The 24,764-nt window shown below is 44.8% G+C and overlaps 1 protein-coding gene across 12 annotated transcripts in view; it reads right to left on the bottom strand.

Moving 5' to 3' along the window:
• Positions 1-24,764, bottom strand: part of Ano6 (anoctamin 6) — a 180,031-nt gene that overhangs the window by 68,932 nt on the left and 86,335 nt on the right. For all 12 annotated transcript variants that reach the window (XR_015624134.1, XR_015624135.1, XR_015624132.1 and 9 more), the window contains 1 exon segment: positions 9,849-9,977. Coding sequence is in view for 6 of the 12 variants with exons in the window: in XM_087557551.1 (XP_087413677.1) it covers positions 9,849-9,977 (129 nt within the window). In the remaining 6 variants the exon portion in view is untranslated.

The following is a 24,764-nucleotide window of genomic DNA, read 5'->3' as shown; positions in this document are numbered from 1 at the left end:
CGGGTCCACCAGCATCCGGGAGAGTGGGCTCACACTCTCTTTAATTCATGTAAAACTATTCATCACTTTATGTGCTAGTTTATTAGTTACATAGCACACGCTCCAAACGGGTTCGGTAGGTAGAATACACAAACTAATTAATTGCCACTTAATTGATATTCACGTGCCGGCGACACATTTAACGTTGGTGGACCCAGGGTGTGATGAGGAATTTACTGAAGCAGGTAATGTGTGCTCGTGGAGGGTCAAAAAGCAGATGGGCGGTTTTTCAGGGACGGGCGTAAATGAAGGTGAATTGTTTGGATGAAGCTCAGTTTCAAACCTCACTTTTAAATTAACATTTTTGTCTAATTAAAAAGAAATACACAGCCAGGAATGGGTCACTTAAAAAGCAAGCTACCACAGAAGGCAAACCTCCCAGAACCTACCATTGAATAGAGGACGCAAAGGGTCTGAGGTGGTTTCCGCCCTAAACAGCTTCTAAAAACAACTTGGAGAGCTCATCTTCGAATACAGACCCAGGCCTTCTGTCTAGAGTAGCAGTTGCGACCTGTGGGTACAACCCCTTGGGGACATGGGCAGTAAACGACCCTCTCACAGTGGTGGCAGATATCTTGCATACCAAGTGTCTACATTATAACTCTTAACAGTGGCAAATTGACAGCAACAAAATAATTTTGCGGTGGGTGTGGGGGTGGTGACCACAACATGATGACCTGTGCTAAAGGGTCTTGGTGTTAAGAAGGTTGAGAGCCACTGACCTAGAGCTACTCATTTCAGGAGAGATGAGAAGGAGTCGAGGTAACCTTCACACAGATCAGCCTAGGTATGGTCAAATATTGCTGTCCAGAGGATGGAGGGAAGGCTGTCGAATGCACATGGCTGTTGTACCCATGAGCTCCCAGAGGCTGGGGCTGCCTACGTAAGAGCTGCACACAATGGGCCTGTCAGCAGTGTACCTCAGGTAGAGGAGGGACTCAAGGAGCCTGCTTTCTCTGAGGAACCATTGGCAGTCATGAGAGGCTATGGGAAGAGGAGCACAGCCCCTGGTAAGTTGTCCCCACTCCAGTAAATACCACACTCCAAATGCTCACACAGAAAACAGAGTAAGTGGAGTCAGGGCATGGGGGTAGAGGAGGGGGGGCATTGTGGTTCAGAACAAACACACACACTCAGGGGTTAAACCAAACATGTAACACATCTCCTAGCTGGAGTCTAACTCCTAATTCTAATTCAATTCATTTCTTTTAGTCCTGTAAGCAAGTTGGAAGCAAGGTTCCCCAGGAATGGGAAGAGAAAGCAGTCAGGTGGAGACTGACCATTATATACCATACTGTATCAAACTGTCAAATGATAAATATATATTTATTTAAAAAAAAAGAAGAAATACTTCTTCCCAGAATGTACCTTTCAACATGCATGTGCACACCAGCAGATTTGTTCGTGACTGCTTATCCCCCTCTTCTTCTACGTAGGGATGTGGTCTAGTTGAGGAACCTTTAGTAGATCCCTTTAATAGATCCCTTTAATAGACCCCTGTAATAGATATTATTCCTAAAGGTGAGACAGAAGGGGCTGTGACTACCAGAGCAAACACTGGGAACAATTAACAAAAGCGTATTCTTTCCCCATCTTTCTGAAAGTCCCAAGGTCTTCGATGAGCTGACATGAAACGACTTCCAGTTTATCAATGTTTTCTGCCAGGTTTTGAGGCTTAGGGCCAATGACATTATCCATTTTGGAAATAAGCAGCAAGATCCAGCTTTACTGCTCTTACGACACACACTCAGGGGTTAAACCAAATATGCGACACATCTCCTAGTTGCAGTCTAATTCCTAATTCTAGTTCAATTTATTTCTTTTGGTTCTGTAAGCAAGGCAGAAAGGGAAAAAATAAAAATCTTAAAAGGGAGCTCCTGGCATTAGTTCCAAAACATTAAAAAAAAAATCGAAAGTAGATCTGGTTTCTCTCTAAAATGTGAGCCTGGGTGCCTACCACCTGGGAAGGTAACGTCATGAAAGATCAGCCATGAGCATTGATCACCATCCGGTAACCTATCATCGTGTGAACCTACTCTGGCTTCTGATCCCTGGGGAGTCAGAATCCTATCTGGGGGAAATGCTCATCTGAGGGAACGGTCTCGGCTGTTAGGATTCTTTGCCAGTAACCATCTTCCCTTGTTGATTTTGAGATTGGAGGTGACGGTCCATCTGTCCCAAAGATCCCCCAACTAGAACATGGCTTTCCATTTGAACAATCGATTTTGTCTGCAGTTGTGTTGAGAAAGAACAGTAGCTCTCATTATTGGTAATACTCCCAGTTCTGTGCGGATGAGGACGCTCAGGGAGAAACGTGCAGCTCCACGCTAACTTCTGAACACAACATTATAGGTGCACAACACAATTCGTTTTAATTTTCTGACCTTTACCTTCCTTTCATACAAATGCCCTGAAATGGGTTTTCCCTTTGCTCCCTAACTTTTCCACATGCTTTTACTTTGGTTGACAAAATCGCATGTATATTTCTCATCTACACTAAAGGCATTTCCCATAGTTATACATGAGGAAGGGTAGCTTTCAACTACTTGGCAATTATCTCTTACATATCCTAGGAACTGAAAACTATTCTCTTCTGCCATTTACAACAGCACAGTACTTAACTATGGTCTCTATCAATACACGAAAGATCTCTTGAAATTATTCTTCCGAACAAAAAGTGTTCTACCCATTGACAAACATCCTCCCAACCCTTCTACTCACACAAAGATCTGGGAAGCCCATTCTAATCTCTTCATCCATGAGCTTAGCTTCCAGTACTCCACAGACGTGTCAAATCTTTCCAACAACATAAATTATTCAATGTAGCATCATAAATAAGTAGGGAGCTAATAAATGAGAAACTATGTAGCACTTTAAAGCCAATAAGAAACAGTTTTGTGCCATCCTCATTATTAAGTGTTGGGTTCTTACTTTATAACCCCCATGCTGGCTTGGAACACAGTATGCAGACCAGGCTGGCATTGAACTCACGGAGCTCCGCCTGCCTCTGCCTCCCAAATCTAGGGTTAAGGGAGTGTTCCCTGACACCCAGGTTTCCACTAGATTCTTCTTTTTAAAGCACATAACATAAAGTTCAAACCATTTAACTTAAAACTAAAAGACAACAGCTTAACTTCTACAATGGAATCTACCAGAAATTTATGCTGGCATAATTATACGTACTGGCGAAGTTGTGCATCTATTCCTGTTAAAATGATAAACAATACCACAGTCACTACTATGATGAGTTGCTAGGTTCACCTCAGAAGCCCTAGCAACTGTATGCAAATGAGCAAAAAAGAAAGAACTGTAGGAAGGCAAAGGAGAAACAAAACTGTAGTAAGCTGGTGGTGGCGCGTGCCTCTCATCCCAGCACTAGGGAGGCAAAGGCGGGCAGATCTGAGTTCAAAGCCAGCCTGGTCTACAGAGTGAGTTCCAGGACAGTCAGAGCTACACAGAGAAACAAAACAAACTGTTATAACTTACAGACCATAAGGCCTTGAATAGACAATACTGTCTTGAAACAAAACAAAACTGTTACGATTCGTAGACAATACAGTCTGACAAATAATATAAAGAACCAGTGGATACATTAGAACTAAAGAGTTTACCGAAATACCTATACAGACTCATAAAAGTCAAGTCTTATATAAGACAGGTCACAAACTACACTTTGGAGAACAGCACCATGAATTTAAAATAACTAAGAAAATCTAAAAAAAAACTTAGAAAACCCACATGAATATCCTAAAACTTCACTAAAGGATATAAAGTCTCATCGAAGATCACAGGGCATTGCCCTTATACTAGACATTTCCTGAACGTGAGAGCATTTCTAAAGAGAACCCATGCAGCTTCTAGGGAAACAATTCTGCCTAGCGTGAGTCACTTGAGCAATGCCCAACAATTGTAAAGGTTCATGATGTTGAAACCTAGTATCTGTATTTATTATATAAATTAGCTTGATGGGTGCTTTAAAATTGTTATGCGTCAGTCTCTGGACCAGACCCTTCTAGAGAATTCCTAAGGTGAATGTGAAATTAGAGGACCTACTTTTCATGTTGTACCTTTCCTCAATCCTAAGGAAACTAAGTTTCCATCATTTACTAGGAACGGATAAAAACGAAATAAGCCTTATTCAGAACTAAGTGTACTGCTCTTATTCTGTCTAGACACCTCCTCTTCCCCCTTCCACCATCGGCCGATTACACCATCACGTGGTCAAGAACAGGACTACCTGGTGGGAGGCAAATGGCGGACAAAGCAAAATCAAAGCAGACCAGTCTTGAGATTGGAAAGAAGCCACTGCTACGCAGACCGTGATGGAAGAGGTGATGTAATGCACGGGCATCTGTTTTACTGAAAACATCTTTGCTCATAACAATACAGATCAGACATATTTAGTAAAAGTAGCCGTTTGGGCGCCAGACACCGATGGCGGCTTACTCATCCCACTATTCCAAAGAAAAGCTAAACATGTTTCTGTTACTAGGTGATCCCGTGATTGAGTTGATGAACTGGACCAATCCTGACTATCCTGGGCCAGTGAAAGATTCCACTTACCTTACTAGTCCAGCCCCTTCGGCAGACACATGGATGGATTCTGGAACAGTCTCCTTGGACACGGAAGAGACCCTGACATAAAACGGTGCGGTCTTTGGGTATCACCTGTCTACGCACCCCATAGATTTTTAAACCATTTCCGATCGCTCTGAAACAGCGAAATGTAAATGGTGGCTTAAACTGTATACCTTAAAGAACAGTGAAAAAGAATGCCTTTGAGTGTGTTCAACAGAAGCCGATTTTTCTTCTAAAACCTTTCTTTTTTTTTTTTTTTGGTTCTTTTTTTTTTTTTTTTCGGAGCTGGGGACTGAACCCAGGGCCTTGCGCTTCCTAGGCAAGCGCTCTACCACTGAGCTAAATCCCCAACCCCTTAAAACCTTTCTTAAAAATTAGGTTTATTTACTTTATGTGTGTGAGCGTTTCGCCTGCTTGGATGTCTGCCCACCCATGCATGGCTAGTGCCCACAGAGATCTAAACAGAGCATTAGATGGCCTGACACAGGAGTCGTAGATGGTTGTCAGCCATCACATGGGTGCTGAGAACCAGACCCAGGGCCTTTGCAAGACCAACAAATACACTTTAATCACTGAGACATCTCTCTAGCCCCTTTCTGAACATTGTTTTTAAGCTGTGGTTGACCAAACACATGGACACAGAGCCAACGGACCTGAAGGGCTGCCTATGGTTGAACTGTAACAGTCTATGAGGTGGCAAGGGATGTAACTCCATTAGTGAATGCTTGCCTAGCCTGCTTGATGCCTTGGGTTCCCTTCCCCCAATCAATAAACCTGCTGCCCTAGTTTGGCTTCTGTTGCTGTGATAAACACAGGATGAAAAGCAGCTTGGGAAAGACAGCGTTTATCTTACAGGAGGTTAAGGGTCCATCATGAAGGGAAGCCAAGGCAGGCGCCTAAAGCAGCAGCTGAAGCAGAGGCTGTGAATGAATGCTGCTCACTGGCTTGCCCCCTGTGTCTCTGGAGATAGCCTTGTAACACGCCTGGGGTCTACTTGCTGAGGGATGGCAGGGCCCACATTACGCTACACCCTGTCCCATCGATTAGCAGTGGAGAATACCCCATCCCTACCCTGAAGTCCTGCTTGTAGACCAAACTGAAGAAAGCTACTCCTTAATGGAGGGTATCTCTTGTGAGGCTGTGTCAAGTTGCCAACCAAGATTAGCCACCACTTCTGGTCCAGTGGCATGAATCTAGGACCTCAATACTCAGGAGGTACAGGCAGGGAGATCAGAAGTTCAAGGTCATCATGGCATAGTGAATTTAAGATGAGCCTAGGCTACACCGGGACCTTAACAAAGGGAGGGAAGGAGGGAGGGAGGGAGGGAGGGAGGGAGGGAGGGAGGGAGGGAAGGAGGGAAGGAGTTAGGAAGAGACTATGATCCATGCTAGACAGGGAGCTATGGTGGAAAGTCTGCACGGGGGTCTCTCCACAGGAGCTTCTTAATCTCTCAGAAGAGACATATTCCTCTCATGCTGGCTGTCTGGGTTTCAGCCATCGGCCCATAACCAGGAGATGCTTGTTTGAGGCTCAGGGCAGCAGGGTGGGATGGCCTCATTAAGCTGGAAGATCTCCTGCCTCAGAAATGGCTCTACCTCCTGATTAGTTACATAATTATCTCCTTCTAGCAATTAAATCATTTTAAACCTTGTTTTCTTGTGACTCGCAATAAAAAAAAAAATCATCCGAACTGATTCTGTGCAAAGCATTAGCCGTAGAGGGCTTGCTGAAACAATTTACAATCGCCCCCTATAGCACGCGAAAGCAAACGTCTTGTGTCAAACTCAGAGCATGATCTCGCCAATATAAAGGGGCAGAATTTCGCAGTGTTTAAAGGCTCGGCTGCCCCAGAATTGTCTCTTGTTCCTGAGGGCGAATGGGTTTTAAGTCTCTGTACGCATTCAGGGTGCCTGCAGCCCTACGAGTCCCACCTTTCCACAGCCCTAAAACTTGCTCACAGAACCCTTCCCACCAATTCCCGCAAAGTCAATCACGGCGTTGTTTTAGGAAATCAATATGACAAACACAAAACCTTTTCCTCTTAGGGAAAACAGGACTTTGATGTTGCCTCTCCGTGGCGTCGCCCTAAATCCCCACTAAGCCTCCCGGCAGGGAACACAACAAAGCTCAGAAACGTCTGATATAAAAAGGTGGTTCTGAGGCTGGGCTTTGAAATCTGACGGAGTATAAAATTAAGGAATAGATACAAATGCAAACTGAAAACACTTCAAAGCCCAGCTTATGAACGTCAACATGAAGGTATCGCTCACTGTGCTGGAGGTTTACCAAAATTAACGGTGACTTTTTTTTCCCCCCTCCTGACTTAGTGAGGGTCACCCTGAGACCTACGTTCCTGTCTGAAGCAGACGAGGAACTTATTAATAACGTGAGTAGCTCCAGGTGCCCTTCAGCCCAGCAGTACAGCTTTTTCTCTAAAGCCAGACAGTCTCCTTTAAACGTCTTGGATTTGATCTGCTAAGAGTGCTTTACACAAACCCAGCCCAGCTGTCGGCGGATGGGTGGGTCATGACTATCTGATAGGAGTAAATACGGATGCGCCGGCTATTACCGCATCCTGGGGAAATGATCGAGTCCATTAGCTACTTCAGTGATAGAGCCGGCTGACAGGAGACTTAAGCCTTTTCTATCAGACCACTGCTTTAGGATCACACCAAATGAAAGAGAGAAAGCACATCACCTCCTACGACTTACGTGTATTAGAAATCTACGCGATGTCGGTGTGTGACCATTTATTTAATTTTAACTGTAGCCACGTGGTAGGTACTGAAACTCTGTCTCGCGGAATCTACGAGGCCGCTGATTGTGCGATGAGCCAATAGTTTATAGACCAACAAGAAAAAGAAATTTTCAACCAACTATAAAATTACGATAGCCTGTTTGTAAGATGCCATCTAAACGCGAAGAAGTCTAAGTGTGCGTGTAAGTGTGGGGTGGAGGGAGGTTACAAAATGGACAGTGAGGTTTGCCTGAGGCACAGACCCAGTCCTGCCAGAGCCGTGGCTTGCTGAGCTCTTCTTGACACAACTTGAGCGCGATGGCTGCAGTCAGCCCCCACAGTGATGCCCCAGGAGCTCCCCCCTTCACCCACCATGGCATCTTCTCTGCTTTTCATGTTGATATCCAGGTTGATTCCGAAACTGCCTGGCGAACACCAGCAGAGCCGCGATTTCAGCCTGGGTTCCCAAACGACTACACACCACACTGTGCCAACCCCAAGCCATGCTTCGAAGGAGAAACACCACCTTCTACTTTGGTGTAAGTGATAAATACCCCTGCCCCCCTTTTTCTGGTGAAGCCAGTTACCTGGGGAACTGTTCCATATAAACTAACTCAGCTAGGACAGTGGCTGAATTAGAATCTGAATGTCAGTGTTTCTAAACCCTGGGGCTTATTCTGCTGTACCAGACACAACTTCAAACTCTAAAGTTAACCCTCTCCAAATTTAAACACGCGAATAAAACAGCAATTTGTTTCATTTCACAAAAACGAGGTTTCAACCACTCGCTTTCAATGAATAAGCCGAAATTAAAAGGATAAAGATTGCTATAGTTCGTGAATTCTGCATACATAAGGGACACTGGAAGCTGTATGTGTGTTACGGCACATGGGGGACGGGGACTTTTAACGGTGTGGGGAGTTCCAACATGGACACAAACATCCAAAGGCATTCCTTTTGTGCTCTGCAAGCTCAGTGCAGTTTGCGTTTTAATAAAGAAGTTCCGGGTGGCTGTGCTAACCCTGGAAAGTAAGAATAGACAGGGCCCCATGTGGAGGGATGGGGTTGCCAAGCCACAGTCAAAATTTCAGATCCAGAATTGTTCCTGTCTAAAAGAACTGCGGGGACTAAAATGGAGAAGAGACTGAAAGAAAAGCAGTCCAGTGACTGGTCCAGCTTGGGATGCATCTCATGGGGAGGAGAGGGGGACCAAAGCCCGACACTATTATTGATGCTATAGTGTGCTTCACATAGGAGCCTGGCAAGGCTATCTGTCCTCTGAGAGGCCCTACCAGCAGCTGACTGAGACAGATGCAGATACCTAAACCCTACCAATGGACTGAAGTCGGGGACCCCTATGGGAAAGCTGAAGAAGATGCATGGGAGGGTAACCCCAGAGGAAGGCCAACAGTATCAACTAACCCAGACCCCTGGGAGCTCCCAGAGACTGAGCCACCAACTGGGCAGCATACATGGGCTGGTCGGAGGCCCCAGGCACATATACAGCAGAGGACTGTCCAATCTGGCCTCAGTGGGAGAAGACAGCCTAAAAACCTTGAGAGACTTAAGACACACCAAACCCTTATGAGACTTGAGGCCCCAGGGAATGGGGAGGCATGTTGGGAGTTGGGGAAGCACCGTCTGGGAGGCAAAGGGGAGGAGGAATGGGATGAGGAACTGTTAGGGGGAGAACAGGAGGGAGAGCCAACAGCTGGAATGTAAATGAATGAATAAATAAAAGGAACGGTTTGCACGAGGCAAGAGCAATGGAAAAGGAGGATGCAGCCTGGAGGCCAGTGGATACGGAACAGGAACAGAAGGCGAGAGGGTCAGAAGCACAGAGTCTGGAATCAAACCGAGAAGCTGAACTTGTCTCCACCCTGACTAGACGAGCGCCATGGCCTCGGCTTCTCCACCATCAAGTCTCATGCACAAAGGATGGGATAGCTAAGCCCAGCTAGTGCGTGATAAGAGTTAAATGAGGGGGTTGGGGATTTAGCTCAGTGGTAGAGCGCTTGCCTAGGAAGCGCAAGGCCTTGGGTTCGGTTCCCAGCTCCAAAAAAAAGAAAAAGGAAAAAAAAAAAAAAGAGTTAAATGAGAAAAAAGAAAAGCCCTGAAGGGAACCCACACCTCTGGCAGCAGAGTGAGCAAGTGCACTGGGAAGGCTAGGCCGTCCTGCACTTGTCCTTGATCGTCAGCCTCCTCTCCCAGCCAGGTGCAAGCTGCTGCCCAGTGTGCCTTCATGCAAATCTGCTCTGCACATACAAAGTGTAATCCCTTAAAAGTAAATTCTCCCTTTCGTATGAAACTGACTGGGGAAGTTCCTGAGTAAGCTCTTTCAGATCAACAAAATCTTCTGCTAAGGTGCCCTGAAGGATCACAGGCCGAGAGAACATGGGAGGGATGTTCATTACCCGACTGCTTACTTAAAACCAACTCACTCCTCGATATTAAAGGGGATAAGAGGGAAACCAAATAGAATGCAAGTCCTACCTTCTGTTTCTCATTTGTCCCTTTCTTATTGTTCTCCTTCTTGCTCTCGTCTTCGTACACGAGGACGAAGTCGATCCGTCTCTGGCCATCGGTGAAAAAGAGCGAGTCAGGCTTTCCGTTAAACTCTTCCTGTGTGCGGAATAGGGAAAACAGAGGCAAGGTGAGAACTGGAAAGGCAGTGACAGGCAGGCGATGGCAGGTGTGCACCTGTTGGCTTTCACTGATGAGCTCACCGAGGGAGGGAGAGACACAGTCACATCAAGTTACCTAATCTCCACAGCTACAGGGCATCTGTGCGTGGGTAGAGGAGGCCTGTGGTTTGAGGAGCATGGCAGTAGCCTAGAATGCTTGTGCAGGAAACGATCTCCTCCCAGATTCTACCTGTCCAGGCAGCTGAGGGGAATCAGGGCTGTAAAGAAACTCAGTGATGAGAGTCCCTGGCTGAGGGACTGAGTTGGTTAGCAAGAAGAAAACTCTGAGACTTACTGTGAGTCTCGTCCCCTGTCTGTCTTACTTCCTGGCATCTAATTGGTTTCCATGACATCTCTCTGGACATCATTACCTCACCTACGGTGTCACTTTAAAGAGATGAGGAAAAGGCCACGCACACAAAGCCACTTTAGACACCGGCGTTTGTCTACAGATCCACAAGCAGTGTCTCCTGACACAGAAGCAAATTCTAGACATTGTAAATAGCTATGGTAATAAACTGAGTGTTTAATTAAGAGCTTAAAAGTCTGTACTCTGAGCTGCACAGGGTGGGACAAGCTACTGTGATTCCAACAATACTACCTGGACTGAAGGAGGAAGGCCCACAGGCCAGCCTGGGCTAAGATATATATATATATATATATATATATATATATATATATATATATATATATATATCTGCACACACATATATATGCATATATACATATATATCTCTTACACATACACATACATATACATATATATACACATATATTTAACTAAATATATATTTATATTTATTTATTAATACAATTAAATATGTATATTTAATTAAAAAGAAGGGTAGGTGGGAGAATGAATATGGCAACAAAATAAGATGTTACAGCAAAAGGTGGCTTAATAAAATTAAATGACATAATATAATATATATAATTAAAACAACCGCTGTCCCTCAGTTTCCATACACACATAGTTGGTTTAAACCACCATGAGGAGAGTCGGTGTCCTCACAGCCTATTAAAAAAAAAAATGCTGATGTCAACTTCGTTGTTTAAGAACCAGACTGCCTTTTAACTGGTAAGTGATGGTTTTTAAATTTCCCCCATTAAAAACAAATGGGGAATCGCGCTTTGCAATCATTCGACGGAACGGCCTGCATGCTACGTTCATTAAATGTGATTCATTCTCGTCTGCGTTCAGCATCGATTAGCGCAGAAACTGTCGGGTTTTACCGCCATCCCAGAGCCTCCTTTTCTCCACACATCTGAGAGGATGTAATCTTCGCAACTCATAAAACCCGCGCATGCGTCCTTCCTTTCCTCTCTCCCAACCGGAGTGTGCGTGGAGGCGTCTCACCGTCCCTTTCCACTCGGCAAGCCACCCAACCTACAGAGGCAGCATCACCAAGGGTAGCTGCCTCCATCCCCACATCCCCGCAAACCAGGGTTTCTCGGCCTTCCGAAAGCTGGGACGCCTTAGTAAGGCTCCTCACGGTGTGGTGGCCTCGGAACTGTAAAATTACTTCATTGATACTTCCTAACTGTCATTTTGCTACTGTTGTGAACTGCAATGGAAATACTACATTTTCTGGTGGTCTTAGGCGACCCCTGTGAAAAGGCCATTCTATATCCCCCCCCCAGAGGTCACGACCCACAGGTTGAGAACCCCTGCATGAAGGGCGCCACGGACAATATGGTTCTATTTAGGGACTGGTCGTGTTCAGGGCACAGAGTGTCCCGGAAGGCAAGACACATGTTACCGCCTTTTTTTTTTTTTTTTTTTTTTTTTTTGCTTTTTTCACTTGCCATTTCAGTTATTTAAACTAAGGAGCCTGAAGAATAAAAGTAGAAGGAAATGCTAAGCTCTCCATGTCTCACTTCGACCACGGGCTTTTCCAGTGCCCTCAAATCTTCTCTTTGATGGGGCTTTATTATGGGTGATGCCCAGGGCAGCTTCTGGAGGAAAATGGCCATAGAAAGGGAAAACTGGGAATAATCTCTCAGAATGGTAATGGGATGTCGGTAGCACGTGACAGGAAAGCCTGGTTACCATTGGAGACGGCTGAGAAGCTCACAGAGACTTTGGTAGAGCCAGCAGCTCACCGAGGAGCTAAAAACCAGGCCTGGAGTGTGCAGCACCACAGGGCAAGGCACACACGCTGACCATGCTTCACCCCTGCACAGTGACACATGCTGACCATGCATCACTCCTGCATAGTGACACATGCTGACCATGCTTCACCCCTGCACAGTGACACATGCTGACCATGCATCACTCCTGCATAGTGACACATGCTGACCAGACATCATCCTTGCATGGTGGCACATGCAGGCCAGGCATTGGATCCACATAGTATCATACACAGGTCAGACATCACCCGTGCATGGTGGCCCAGGCTAGCCAGGCATCACCCCTGCACGGTGGCCCAGGGTGGCAGCTACCTCCCAAATCAGCCACTGGGCACAAAATCCTCTTGCATGGGATACAAGACCATGTCTTTTTGTTCGTGTGAAGACCCCACTGATTAGCGACAACTACCTGTGTGAAGCTAATGGTAAGGGTCTGATATGGAGCTTAGGGTGAGCTGACAGGAAAAGGGCTGCCAAATTCCTGCTGCTGAAAAATCAAAATCTCTCATCTCTTGGCAGAAGACATACTACCAGGCAACTGTGAGGAAGAAATAAGTTCAGATTTGAGAGAGAGAGAGAGAGAGAGAGAGAGAGAGAGAGAGAAGAGAAGAGAAGAGAAGAGAAGAGAAGAAAAAGGAGGAGGAGGAGGAAGAAGAGAGGAGGAGGAGGAGGGGAGGAGGAGGGAAGGAGGAGGAGGGGAGGAGGAGGAGAAGGAGGAAGAGGGGAGGAGGAGGAGGAGAAACATTTTGTTTCTGGGGAAAAAATGGATTTTTCAGTATGAACTTCACTTATAGGCCTAACTCATGCAGTAGCCCATTAAAATCACAAGCAACCTAAAAAAACTCCTGAAGTTTTACTTTATCTAGAGGAAGGAAATATTTAAGTTTCTCCAAACAAATGATCATTTTTTAAGTGACTGAAAATTCAGAGACAGACCTTTCATCCCTGGCGACTCCCTTGGTGTCTACTCAATTCTTCACTGTTAATTGTTTCCGAGTCAAATGACACCCAAACTACTAGTCAAAACGCGGGAAGTTCAATGATTCTTCTTTAGCAGAGCTTAAGCTTAGAAATAATTACAGAAGAAGTTTCCAATTTGTTGAGTAAACTCATTTTAGAGACAAGAGCTTGTCTATAGTTGCCAGCTCCCTCACTGAGAAATTTAATTCTCATGGTCATCAAAGAGACGTCCTAACTTTCACCCCGAAAGTCTTGAGCATAGGTTTTCAACGTCAAGGCAATGAGCATCCTTTCTGGTCTTTACGGTTCATCCTTCGTCCTGAAAAAGTGTCTGTAAACTTCTAGTTACAGTATCATGTGCATAATGTACTCCCATCTGTTTACAGCCCCACCCAACCTGGTCCTGAGGACAACGGACTCCCATGAGCCCACTCTTCAATATCCACTGCCAAAATTGCCTGATGACTCAGCCCTGATGAGGGTTCAAAGCACAACATGCATTTCATTTGTCACTGCACCAAAGTAAGACGAAAAAACACTATCATCACTTGGGTTGTGAGCTCTCCACGGTGGGTGGATGGGGGTCACCACAACATGAGGAGCTATGTTAAAGAGTCAAGTCACAGCATCAGGAAGGTTGAGAACCATTGGGCTCAATGCTCAAGTCTTTTAGGAATTTACCTTCTAAATATTTATGTTTTGACACAGGTATCAGATTCGTAGCAACTGTGACCACCTGCTTAAGCCTGCCAAAATTCCATCATAGATGGGGGAAGTATTCTCCAAGTTCTACCCTTTAAGAAGGAGAGATCAGCAGTTGATAGCTGCTGTGGAAGAGAGAGTAATTTTCCCCCCACTGGTTCCCACTGGTATGGTCCCACATCCATATATACACGGGCAGCACTAACTGAAGTTAGGTGGGGCACTGTGGTGATTTGAATAAGAATGCCCCCTATTGGCTGATACATGTCAATGTTTGGGCCACAGTTTGTTGGTGGAACAGTTTGGGAAGGTTAGGAGGTGTGGCCTTGGTGGAACTGTTTGGGAAGGCAAGGCCTGTCGTCCCAGAAACACTAATGTCAAGGATCCTGGGCGTGTTTATTACCTGCCTGCGAATACACTTGCTGCCATAGCAAACATGTACTCTAACCTTCCACATCTGCAGACATAAGCCGGGCCTGTAAGTGAAGTTCACACTGAAAAATCCAAATTCCTCTCCCTCTCCCTCTCCCTCTCCCTCTCCCTCTCCCTCTCCCTCTCCCTCTCCCTCTCCCTCTCCCTCTCTCCTCACTGTTGCCTGGTAGTATGTCTTCTGCCAAGAGGTGAGAGATTTGAATTTTACAAATGCTTTACAAACCAAAATGCTCTTTTAAATAAGTTGTTACCTTGGCCATATTGTCTCTTTACAGCGAGAGAAAAGCAACTAAGACAGGGACATATCGGAGGGGACTTGGAGAAAGAAATGAGGGGAGGGTGTTGGATATGATCATATTTTATTGTTTACATCTTTGAAATTTTCAGGAATAAGGAAAATTATATATGTATGTATATATGTGCGCAAATATATATATATATATGTATACACACACACACACACACACACACACACACACACACACATATATGCAGGTAGTGGTCAATGCTGAGACTCATTACTGTTCAAAGTGCTGAGAGTGAAGCTGGGACTGCTTAGTCATAGATAGGACATCCCACTCTGCCCAAGGCTCAAGGAGCATTGCAGAAGGTAAGGAGGGTGATATAAGAGGCAGAGGACACTGTGAAGGGCTGTCCTCTGGACAGGACAGAGTTATTGGACACATGAACTGGATAGCAACCGTGGTCACCTGCATTAGATGAGGTCAGTTAACTATTCCTTCTTGATGCTGGGAGGGAGACAGAACATGGACCATCTCCTGGGAGAAGATGTGGGGGTGACGGGGGGGGGGAGGCAGAGTAAGAACAGAGACTATCAAGATATCTTGTACCACATATGGAATTTTCAAAGGGTGAAAGAAAAACGTTAGACTATTTTGCTCAGTGCCTTCAAACGAGTGTGACTTTGAGAAAGTAAAAACTGCCCGTCCGCTTGACTGTTCTGAGGTTAAACACATGCAGGGCCTCATCCCAGTCAGTGACTCAAGTGCAACTTCAGGTTACTGTAGGGCAGTGGCCGAGAGACAATGTCCCTAAGTGAACCTTTTCTAGTAACAACTTGGTGGGTAAAGTCCACCTAGGCAATCTGGTCAAAATGTGGCATTGAGCTCCCCTTAAAGAGGACATCACAATCACACCAGAGAGAAATGATAGGGCCATGTGGAGTGTGTCTTCAGGATGGACATAGGGGATAGGGGTGAGAGGGGCCTAAGGGAAGGACTGCATGCGTAGAGGTGCTCTGTGTTACTCAGGGCAGGCAGAGTGAACTCTCCCCCACTAATAAACCCTCCCAGGATCCCTGACATCAGTACTTCTGTGCCTACAAAAACCCTGTCAGCACTGGTCCAGACTCACACGTTTCAAATGTCATTAAGGTGGGTCTTCACACAACCTGCCTGGGAACACCTCACTCCAGCAGAGTCCCTTATCGGCTGAAATGCTGAATTTAAATTATTCACAATCAGGACGAAATGTGGCTCCTGGGGAGTCTTTGCTCAAACTCATGCTTATGTATGAGAGTGTCTGACCCTTGCCTTGGACAGTGAAATGGATCGCATCAGAAGAAATTTCTTGATAACCTGAAACACCGGCCTGCTCCAGGCTCATCTGCGTTCACACAAAGCAGGCTGCAAGGAAGGCTTGTTTTTCCAGCAATAGCTGAGAAACTGCACTATGAAAATTTTTCATATAATTAAAGAGGGATATGAGAGGAGCAAAGAACTGCTCTCTGCGGTTCGTATGACTAGAAAAATAAAGTAGTTAATTCTAAGACCATGCAGGGAGGAAGGGGCCCTGTTCATAACTGAACTAAATTAAAAATATTGTACCATCCATTCTGCAGGAAACCCTGAACACACACACACACACACACACACACTCTCTCTCTCTCTCTCATACACACACACACACACACACACACACACACACTCTCACTCTCTCTCTCATACACACACACACACACACACACACACGCTCTCTCTCTCTCCCTCTCATATACACGCGCTCTCTCTCTCTCTCTCTCTCACACACACACACACACACACACACACACACACACACACACACACACCAAGTTCAGCTCAAGCGAAAGCCTTTATTCAGATCTCAAAACACAGAACTTAACTTCATTTGCATGCCACCAATGACAGGTTTCCATTTCCTAGCTGCTAGAAAGATACAAGATATCAAGAAGTGAAGTGTTTTCCTCTGTACCATAATGTAAGCATGCTACAAAGCAGGACAAATTTCACTCCTTTTATTTGGATCAAAATGCAAACTGCACATCAATGTCAAAAGCCAAATATTGAACCAAAAGAGTTCCAGGACTACAGCTACAGGAGGCTGAGGGTTGAGGGGAAAGACAAATATTTGAAGAAAGCAGGGGAGGGAAGAGAAGGACGTAACAGATTAGTCACAGGGAAAACAGAAGTGTGTGGGCACACACAGCCAGCACACAGGAGCGCTTCTCTCTGACCAGACTAGGCATTTCAGATTGCTGACTTCAGAGAAACAGGCAAGGAAGCCCACTCTGGAGGAAAGGCCCTGAAGTGAAGGCTGTTTTTAGAATGTGTCTCAGGGTGTTCCGGGAACATTTGGTGTTGACTCTGTGACAATCAACATGGACTCAGGAAAAACCCAGCGATTCCTGTATAAATCAGTCTCCCCTTGGTTCTATGTTCTGAAGGCAGTGACCCAGGACTTGCTCACCCTGGACCTCTCCATGTATCAGACTTCCCACCCCCACCTCCCAAACTACAAAGACTCTTTCTCTCCTAATGGAAAAAACCTATGCTCGTTACAAAGTAACTTCTAACATCATGGTAAAGTATAAAAGGAAGAAATAAACGACATATGTAACCCCGTCTCTCAGAAATGAGCTTGGTTTTGAAGTATTTTAGAGAGGATCCTTCCGTACACAGTCACTAAAATGGCACCATGCACCATGCGCACGCACTGTTTTACAAACATCGATCAGAGACATCTCCGAGCTTTATATAAAGCTCTGAATCATCATGTTTAATAGCTGCAATATAATTTAGCTAAACAGTTCCTCCACTGATGAACACAGAAGTTGCTTCCAATTTTCTGCTTCTATAAACACCGCGGCAATACGCTTCCTTGTACATATGTATATGTGCACGTGTTCAATTACTATTTCATTAGGCCTAAATTTCGGGAAGCAGATTTCTAAGTGCTGTGGCCTGCTCAAATGCTTTTGATACATGAGTCGCTAAACCGTCACCCACACCACACACCCACCAGCACAGTGTAAGGATGTGCGTGCCAGGCACCACCCTCCCTAGATTACAGACTTCCACTTTCCCACTACTGCAGCCAAACCGTGTATTTTGGTTTTTCCTTTACTTCTTTTGCACCTCTTAACTAGAGGACACGGACACTATCCCAGGCTCCGCCCAAAGGAATTACTGCATTTTTTAAGTAGTATCTATTGCCCCCTTTGACCTAACTGGACTCTTTGATAGAGCTTCGGTGGTGAAATCTGAGGCCACACAGGGAAACGGGCAAGAGAGAAAAGAATAGCACAGAACAAACTCTCGGGACCCTGTACGTCTTCAAAGGTGACCCCGTGATGGGGCCTGAGGGAAGGGCTGGCCGAGGGGCCTGTTCACTCTTGAAGGAGCCCTGCAGCAAGCTATCTGCAGAAGTAATGTTCTGTAACCACGGTGGACCCTGGTGTCCACCTGACACAGAGTAATCCTGGCTAAGACAACTGTCGTCAAGGCGGCAGCCTGTGGTCAAGGGGAAGACAGGGAACTGTATGGGGAGAGACCTTGGAAAGTGCTCACGTGTCCCAAGAGCATCCCAGAATGGAAAGGGAGCCATGCCCCAGGCACTGCCAGCCTGCCCTGGGTTCTGTGGCGCTGACCCGCCATCTTCATCTGGACATTAAACTGAAATGTGCTCATTTTCAGAAGGTCACCAGAGCACGGGCTGACTTTTCATCGCAGATTACAGGCTACCCTCACAACCACCAAAACATCGGCTGCGCATTCCAACCCGTACATTTCTCTATATTTAGAACCTTCTACTTATTTGGCTTATCGTGGTTTTTGGTTTCAAGTCAAATTTGATGTCAAGTTCTTAAAAGTGCTGTCTCTGAGCTGTGAATTATTCCCAAGTGGTGGGGCTTGTTATTTTCAGCGATTCCTTACAAGGCACAGATGTGGTTGCCTGTAAATAGCGGACCATATCATTACAATGTCTTCTTACAGGCCACAGCCTCCTGATTCAGCGTGTGCATTTCGTCTTTTCCCTTTGCCGAACGCCATGGTTCTATTATCAGGACTTGCACATGCCCGATGCCAGCAAGGCTGAAGGCACACCTTTGCCAGCATCGTTGTTACTGTTCCCCTCCAGCTCATGACGAGGGCTCAGTTCTTTTGTCAAGTGGCATTCTCCCACAATTTTATAAACCGTTAAATTTTGTAAACTAGACTGGAAGACAAATAAAGACAGAACTTTGAAATAAAATCTCCGTAAAAGGAATTCATTGGGGCTGGAGATGACTCAGTGGTTTTAGCCCGACCCTGGGTCCCACCCAAAGCACCACACACAGAGAATTAACTAGCTATGGAAATAAACGGAGTCTTATGGGAGACTCCAGTCAGGTGCCTTCTTGCTAGGCAGGGAGCTGCCTTCCCGGTCTTCTCTTAAGCCCTAGGAGTTCAGGGCGACCAATTTCATCAACAAGACTTCATTCTTTTTAATTTCCTGTTTTCCTATGAGCTTTCCACCTTCAGGGGTGGGGGAATCTCAGTTCAGTCTTAAAAACAAGAAATAAAACATTGAAGAAACATCATTTGATGAAAAGGAAAAGCGAAAGTGCCTGCCGCAGCTCTTCTATCATTTTCCTTTCTAGAATAAACTATCATCTGTTTATTTTCAGCTGTCAGTGGTAGTGCGAGCAAAAGAGCTGAGAGACACAGAGACACAGAGACATAGACAGAGACAGAGAGTGACAGAGACAGAGAGACAGAGAGACAGAGAGAGACAGAGACACAGAGAGAGAGACAGAGAGAGACAGAGACACAGAGAGAGAGACAGAGACAGAGACACAGAGAGAGACAGAGAGAGACAGAGACACAGAGAGAGAGAGACAGAGAGAGACAGAGACAGAGAGACAGAGAGAGAAAGACTATAAGGAATTTTCAACATACTGCCTACTATATAAGAGGTAGTGACCAGATCAAGACAGGTACAATCCAAACTGTGTGAGAGAGAAGGACCGTCCTCCCAGACGCTGGCCTCCTGAGGTCTCAGATGCCCAGATCAGTATATCTCGGTTCATTGCCTATCCACTGGCATAAAACCTTGGATCCGTCTGAAATTTTAGTCTACACCATCTTCAGGAGGATGCTGTAGGGTTTCCACCTCAGACAAGATGCCTGTCCTAAATTACACTTCTGAACCTTTAAGAAAAAGTTCCCCACCATATATGTATGTGTATATATATATATATGTGTGTGTGTGTGTGTGTGTGTGTGTGTGTGTATAATACATATATATACATATATATATGTATTTCCCCACCCACCGGTGTTTACCTTCTTCCTTAGCCATATTTCAACTACTTTTGACATACATAATTTACTATATCTTAAACACTAGTAGATCCCAGTCACCAAACTCATAGCTGCAAGCTGCCCCTTTTCCTCCATTATCATGTCATATGCTCCCAGGTCAACAGTCTCTGTTTTGTTTTTAAATAAAGAGGCACTGGCCTACAGGTTCCTCAGCTGAGAATGAACACAGTGGTTTGCTGATCCACACTGGGGGCTTCCTGATCCAGCTACACAGACTGACTGGGAACTCAGCAGAGCACCGCTGTGGGCACAGTGGCGCACAGTAAGTCTTCAGGTCTTCCCTCCTGTGCAATCCTTCTTCCACAGCCTCCCTCGAGGTAGCAGTGAGGTTGACAGCCATCTAAGGGTTTTTCTGATGTGGCGAGATGTCTTTAGCGAGCAGCTCATCTGGAAAAGCAGTGCCATGCTATCTTCGGCTGCTCAGAGTCTTCGGCAGGGGTGCTGTCCTCCAGTCTTTCTAAACCCCATGTACCTCTTAAGCCATAATGTCCTCTGACCTCTACTCTGGAAATTGATATTTTTAATTTCATTGAAGCCAAGAGGAAGGAAGACCCGGAGTCTCGGGGAGCAAAGAGCCACATAGGTCAGCATCCATTGGGTGAAGTACTAAAAAGATACTGCTTTCCCCCTTCGACTCAGAAGGTGGTCTTCGAAGTGCTGCTGGCTGTGCTGGGATGAGGTCTACAACACACAGCCCCAACGACTCATTTATGAGCAAGGCAGGCAAGCGTTTAAACTGCATCATAAGGAAGAATAAAAATAAGACTTTATGAGACCTCACTCAGTTATTGGGAATGGTCTATAAATTAAACGTCCCAAAGAAATAAGCTGCCACTAGAGCCAGAGAGATAGGCCAGAGGTCTTGCCAAGGACAGGTCAGTTCCCAGCATGTCCATGAGGCAGTTCACAAACATCCATCAATGCAGTTCCGTGGAATCCAAGGCTTGCTGGCTTCTCTGGGTACCTCATTTCACATGCACATACTCCCAACACAGGAAGATACACATGCATACATATGTGTGTATTTGTGTGAATATATATTTAAATGTACGTATATATGTTTATGTGTGTTATGTTGAAGATAGCTAAGAAGTGTCTGATACCTTGTACTAAAGAACCGAGGTTCAGTTTTATAGAAATTCAATAAATTCAACCTGGTTTCTACTTCAAAGACAGCTAGAAGCAGTGAACGATAGGAAATTACAGTACCCACTAAAGACAGCTCATAGCTAGATGGCTAGGAGCTGCGTATATACATGTGTGTGTGTATGCACATATATATACATATATATGACTAGGAGCTATGTATATATGTGTATGTGTGTATGTATATGTGTATTTGTATTTGTATGTATATATGTGTATATATGTGTATATATACATATATGTATGCATATACATATATACACACATATTCATATATACATATACATATACATGTGTGTATAAACATATACATACACATATATACTCATATACATGCATATATGTGTTTGTATATATACACATATACATGCATGCATATATATGCATATTTACACATACACACACATTCTTAAAGGTGGCTAAGCTTTTATGCCTGAATATTTCTTACAGTATATGGCATTTTTGGTATCTTAAAACGAGATATTGCATACTGTTCCTTAGGAGGTAGATATGAAAGGCCGACAACAGAGGAAAAAAAAATGAGAACTTTGGAGTCCAGGAGATCTAAGTTCAAAGCCCAACCCTATTGCAGACAGCTAGCCTTGGTGTATACATGTTATCTTATCGGGATTCATTAATGGGGCGATGGTGGGAAGACAGGGGTCAGTGCTGAGACAGCCGACCTAAAGTCTGAGTACAGACAAAGGCCAGTAAGGGAGACCCACAATGTTCTCTACTCTTCCTAGAGGGCTTGGGTTTGACCCCCAGCACTCACCCAGGGGCTTACAAACCCCTGTGTCTGTGGGTGCAGAGGATCCCATGCCCTCCTCTGACACCACACACACTTGTGGTAAGCAGATGTACATGCAGGCAAAATACCCATATCTATAAAATGAACAGGGTTTTTAAAAAAAATGGTGAAGGGTGAAAATCGCTGCTTTGCTGAACACAGTCACCACTGTGCCTGCAGTCAGTCCCTAGCCACACTCTCCCCCTTACTGCAGAGCCTCAGTAACAGCACGCTTGCCCCCACCCCCCACCCCCCATAGCTGTCTACCATGCCCTATAAAGAAAGAAGTTCTCATAAAGCACAGTTCTCTCCTCACCAAAGTTCCCTGACGCCACCAGGAAAAGCGCTTCTGAACTCTGCACTCAAATGTCCCCCTGCACCAGGGAGCATTCATTCTATCCCACAGAAATTGACTGAAATACGATTATAAAGACTTAGGTAGCTGGCAGATACTTTCGAGAAAACATTTGTCATTAATGACAATATCCTAAAACTTCAAGCAAATATTAGAACTTAGCACAACTGTTTTCTTCTTGACTGTCTAATTGCTTCCTAATAATGGCTTCTGGTTGAGACTGAAGGTGATGTTATAAAATGTGACATTCCTTTTCATTTTGCATAAGGAAGCAAGTAAACGTTTGTAAGAGCTACTAATCTGTAAAGTCTACTATGACCTAAGCAACAAGAAACTCCAGTTCTCTACTCTTACACGGACCTGGAAAATACATAAAACAATGCCATTTCTTCTGCTAAATCAAAAATACACTCTATATGGATACACGCTAGTGTATATTAATGTATATTAATATTCAGTACTGATTTAATGATCACTCTTTTGGTATATTGTTGGTCATGTTTAAATTAAGAAATGTGTTAAGTTTTAGTGTTGTGTTTTAAGGTCTGGTGTACTGAACATTATGCAGGTCCATGTTACTGAATGCGAAATGTAGGACTTTAAAGTTGAGAGCTACAGTTCTATCCAATTCTAATATTGCATTATATAAGTTACCACGGTATAATGCCAGACATATGGAACATAACGCCATGTGTTTGTGTGCACACTATCAATAACTTTAATTAGACTATAATCCCGAAGGGAAAACTACTTGCTTTGCTTTTAACCTGTAACACCAGGAAAAGCGATTCAATGGGTGTTTGTTGCACTGACCCGAGGTAACATACTCCAGTAAAAACATTTAATGTAACCACTCGGCTAAAGCTTATACTTAGTTGCAGGTTTGCAGAGGCCATTGTAGATGATGTAGGGAATTAGCGAGTCCATCCTGATGCAGTCCCCAGTTTCTCTATTCCTTTAACACTTGTATGTCTTTGGTATTCTTGTTTGAGATGAGGCTAGGGGTCTTTCTGTGACTCCTGGGACCACCCTGAGCTCCAGATCCTCCTGCTTCACACCCTCCTGTGCAGCCAAGATTTCGGGCCAATGTTGCTGCCCCTGCTCACAGTGGGCCTCAGGGTTTAATCCCCTCATCTTTGCGCTGTACGTCCACCGTCTAGGTTCTCTACCTTCTAGGGTAAAGCTTTGGGGTCTTCCATTGTCTGCCTTCTGAGGTTGCCTAGCTCATAGCACCTTCCCTCTCCTTAAATGTCACATCTCCTAATTCTAATTGTTGAGCTATTCGTGTAATGGCTTAATTAATGTCTGTCTCTCACTAGAACGTATGCCCCGAGGGGATGCAGACTGTGCCATCATTTCATTGCTACTTCCCAAGAGAGTTACAAAAACATTAAATGGGTAAATATTATTAAATAAATCAACTGAAATTAATTCCCCATTTATCCTGTGACATTTTATAATGGGGCAGATGAAGCAACGGGAGAGAGATTCCACTATGCTGGGACGGAGATGGTCTGGTTTGCATTGTTAAAGGATGGCACAGTGGTGATGGGAGAGTGGCTTCAAGGAAGAAGGGTGGAGGAAACAAAGAAGCTGAGGAATATTACTACTTCCTGCAAAAACAGTCTAGGCTTATAGTGTGTTGTCTTTGTAAGGTTTACATAAACACACTCAGGTTCTGACCAGGAACAAGGACCGTAAAGTGTGGTCCTTTCTGTGTCGAGGGCGCTATCAGGATTATCCTGACTCACAGCCAGCTCTCTATGTGCACACTAGGACTGACCTAACACTCCAACACACCTCAGAGACTTCTGACCACCAGCCAGCATCACCTGCACAGACAGCCACCGGACACAGAGGTGAACAATGTACCACCTTTGGCCTTGAGGGTGAACATCTGAGATGCACTCTTTTTTATTTCCCCACTGAGCACATGGGTTAATAAATATTGAATGAATAAATTAATAAAATTTTACTGCAAAATTTAGTGATGTTGATAGTGGTTTATTCAAAACTGAATAATTCAAATAGGTCTTATTCTTAATTCATTAAAAATTCTATTAGCGAGTTTTAGAAAGGGCTCAGTATATTTATTGACCGGTTGCGCTGTTGGTATTCTATAATACTGCTGGGTATAATTAATCCCCAACCCACTGATAATTTGCTCAGCATTCAAGAGCTGATAAGAGTACTTTCTTGGGGATACAAGTTGTCAATGCTCTAGCCTGGTCTTCTAAGAATGAAGCCAGTTTCTGATACCTACAGTGTGACATCACATGACAACGCTTTCAAGAAACGTGCTATGGTTGGTTGAGGGATGTCCATTCAGTGCTGTGGCCTGCCATGTTGCAGTTCTGTCTTTTACTGTCTATTTTTGGTTTTTTTTTTGGTTCTTTTTTTCGGAGCTGGGGACCTAACGCAGGGCCTTGCGCTTCCTAGGTAAGCGCTCTACCACTGAGCTAAATCCCCAGCCCCTTTACTGTCTATTTTAATGCTAAATGCGGGCCACCAGGATCTGGAGTCTGCAAGTAGCACCCGTGACCCCGCCCCCAAGTTATTTCTGATTGGTGAATAAAGGTGCCAACA

This window comes from Rattus norvegicus, chromosome 7, assembly GCF_021556685.1.
Source record: "Rattus norvegicus strain SHRSP/BbbUtx chromosome 7, alternate assembly SHRSP_T2T, whole genome shotgun sequence".
NCBI lineage: Eukaryota > Metazoa > Chordata > Mammalia > Rodentia > Muridae > Rattus > Rattus norvegicus.
This window is presented reverse-complemented; position numbering and strand designations above follow the sequence as displayed.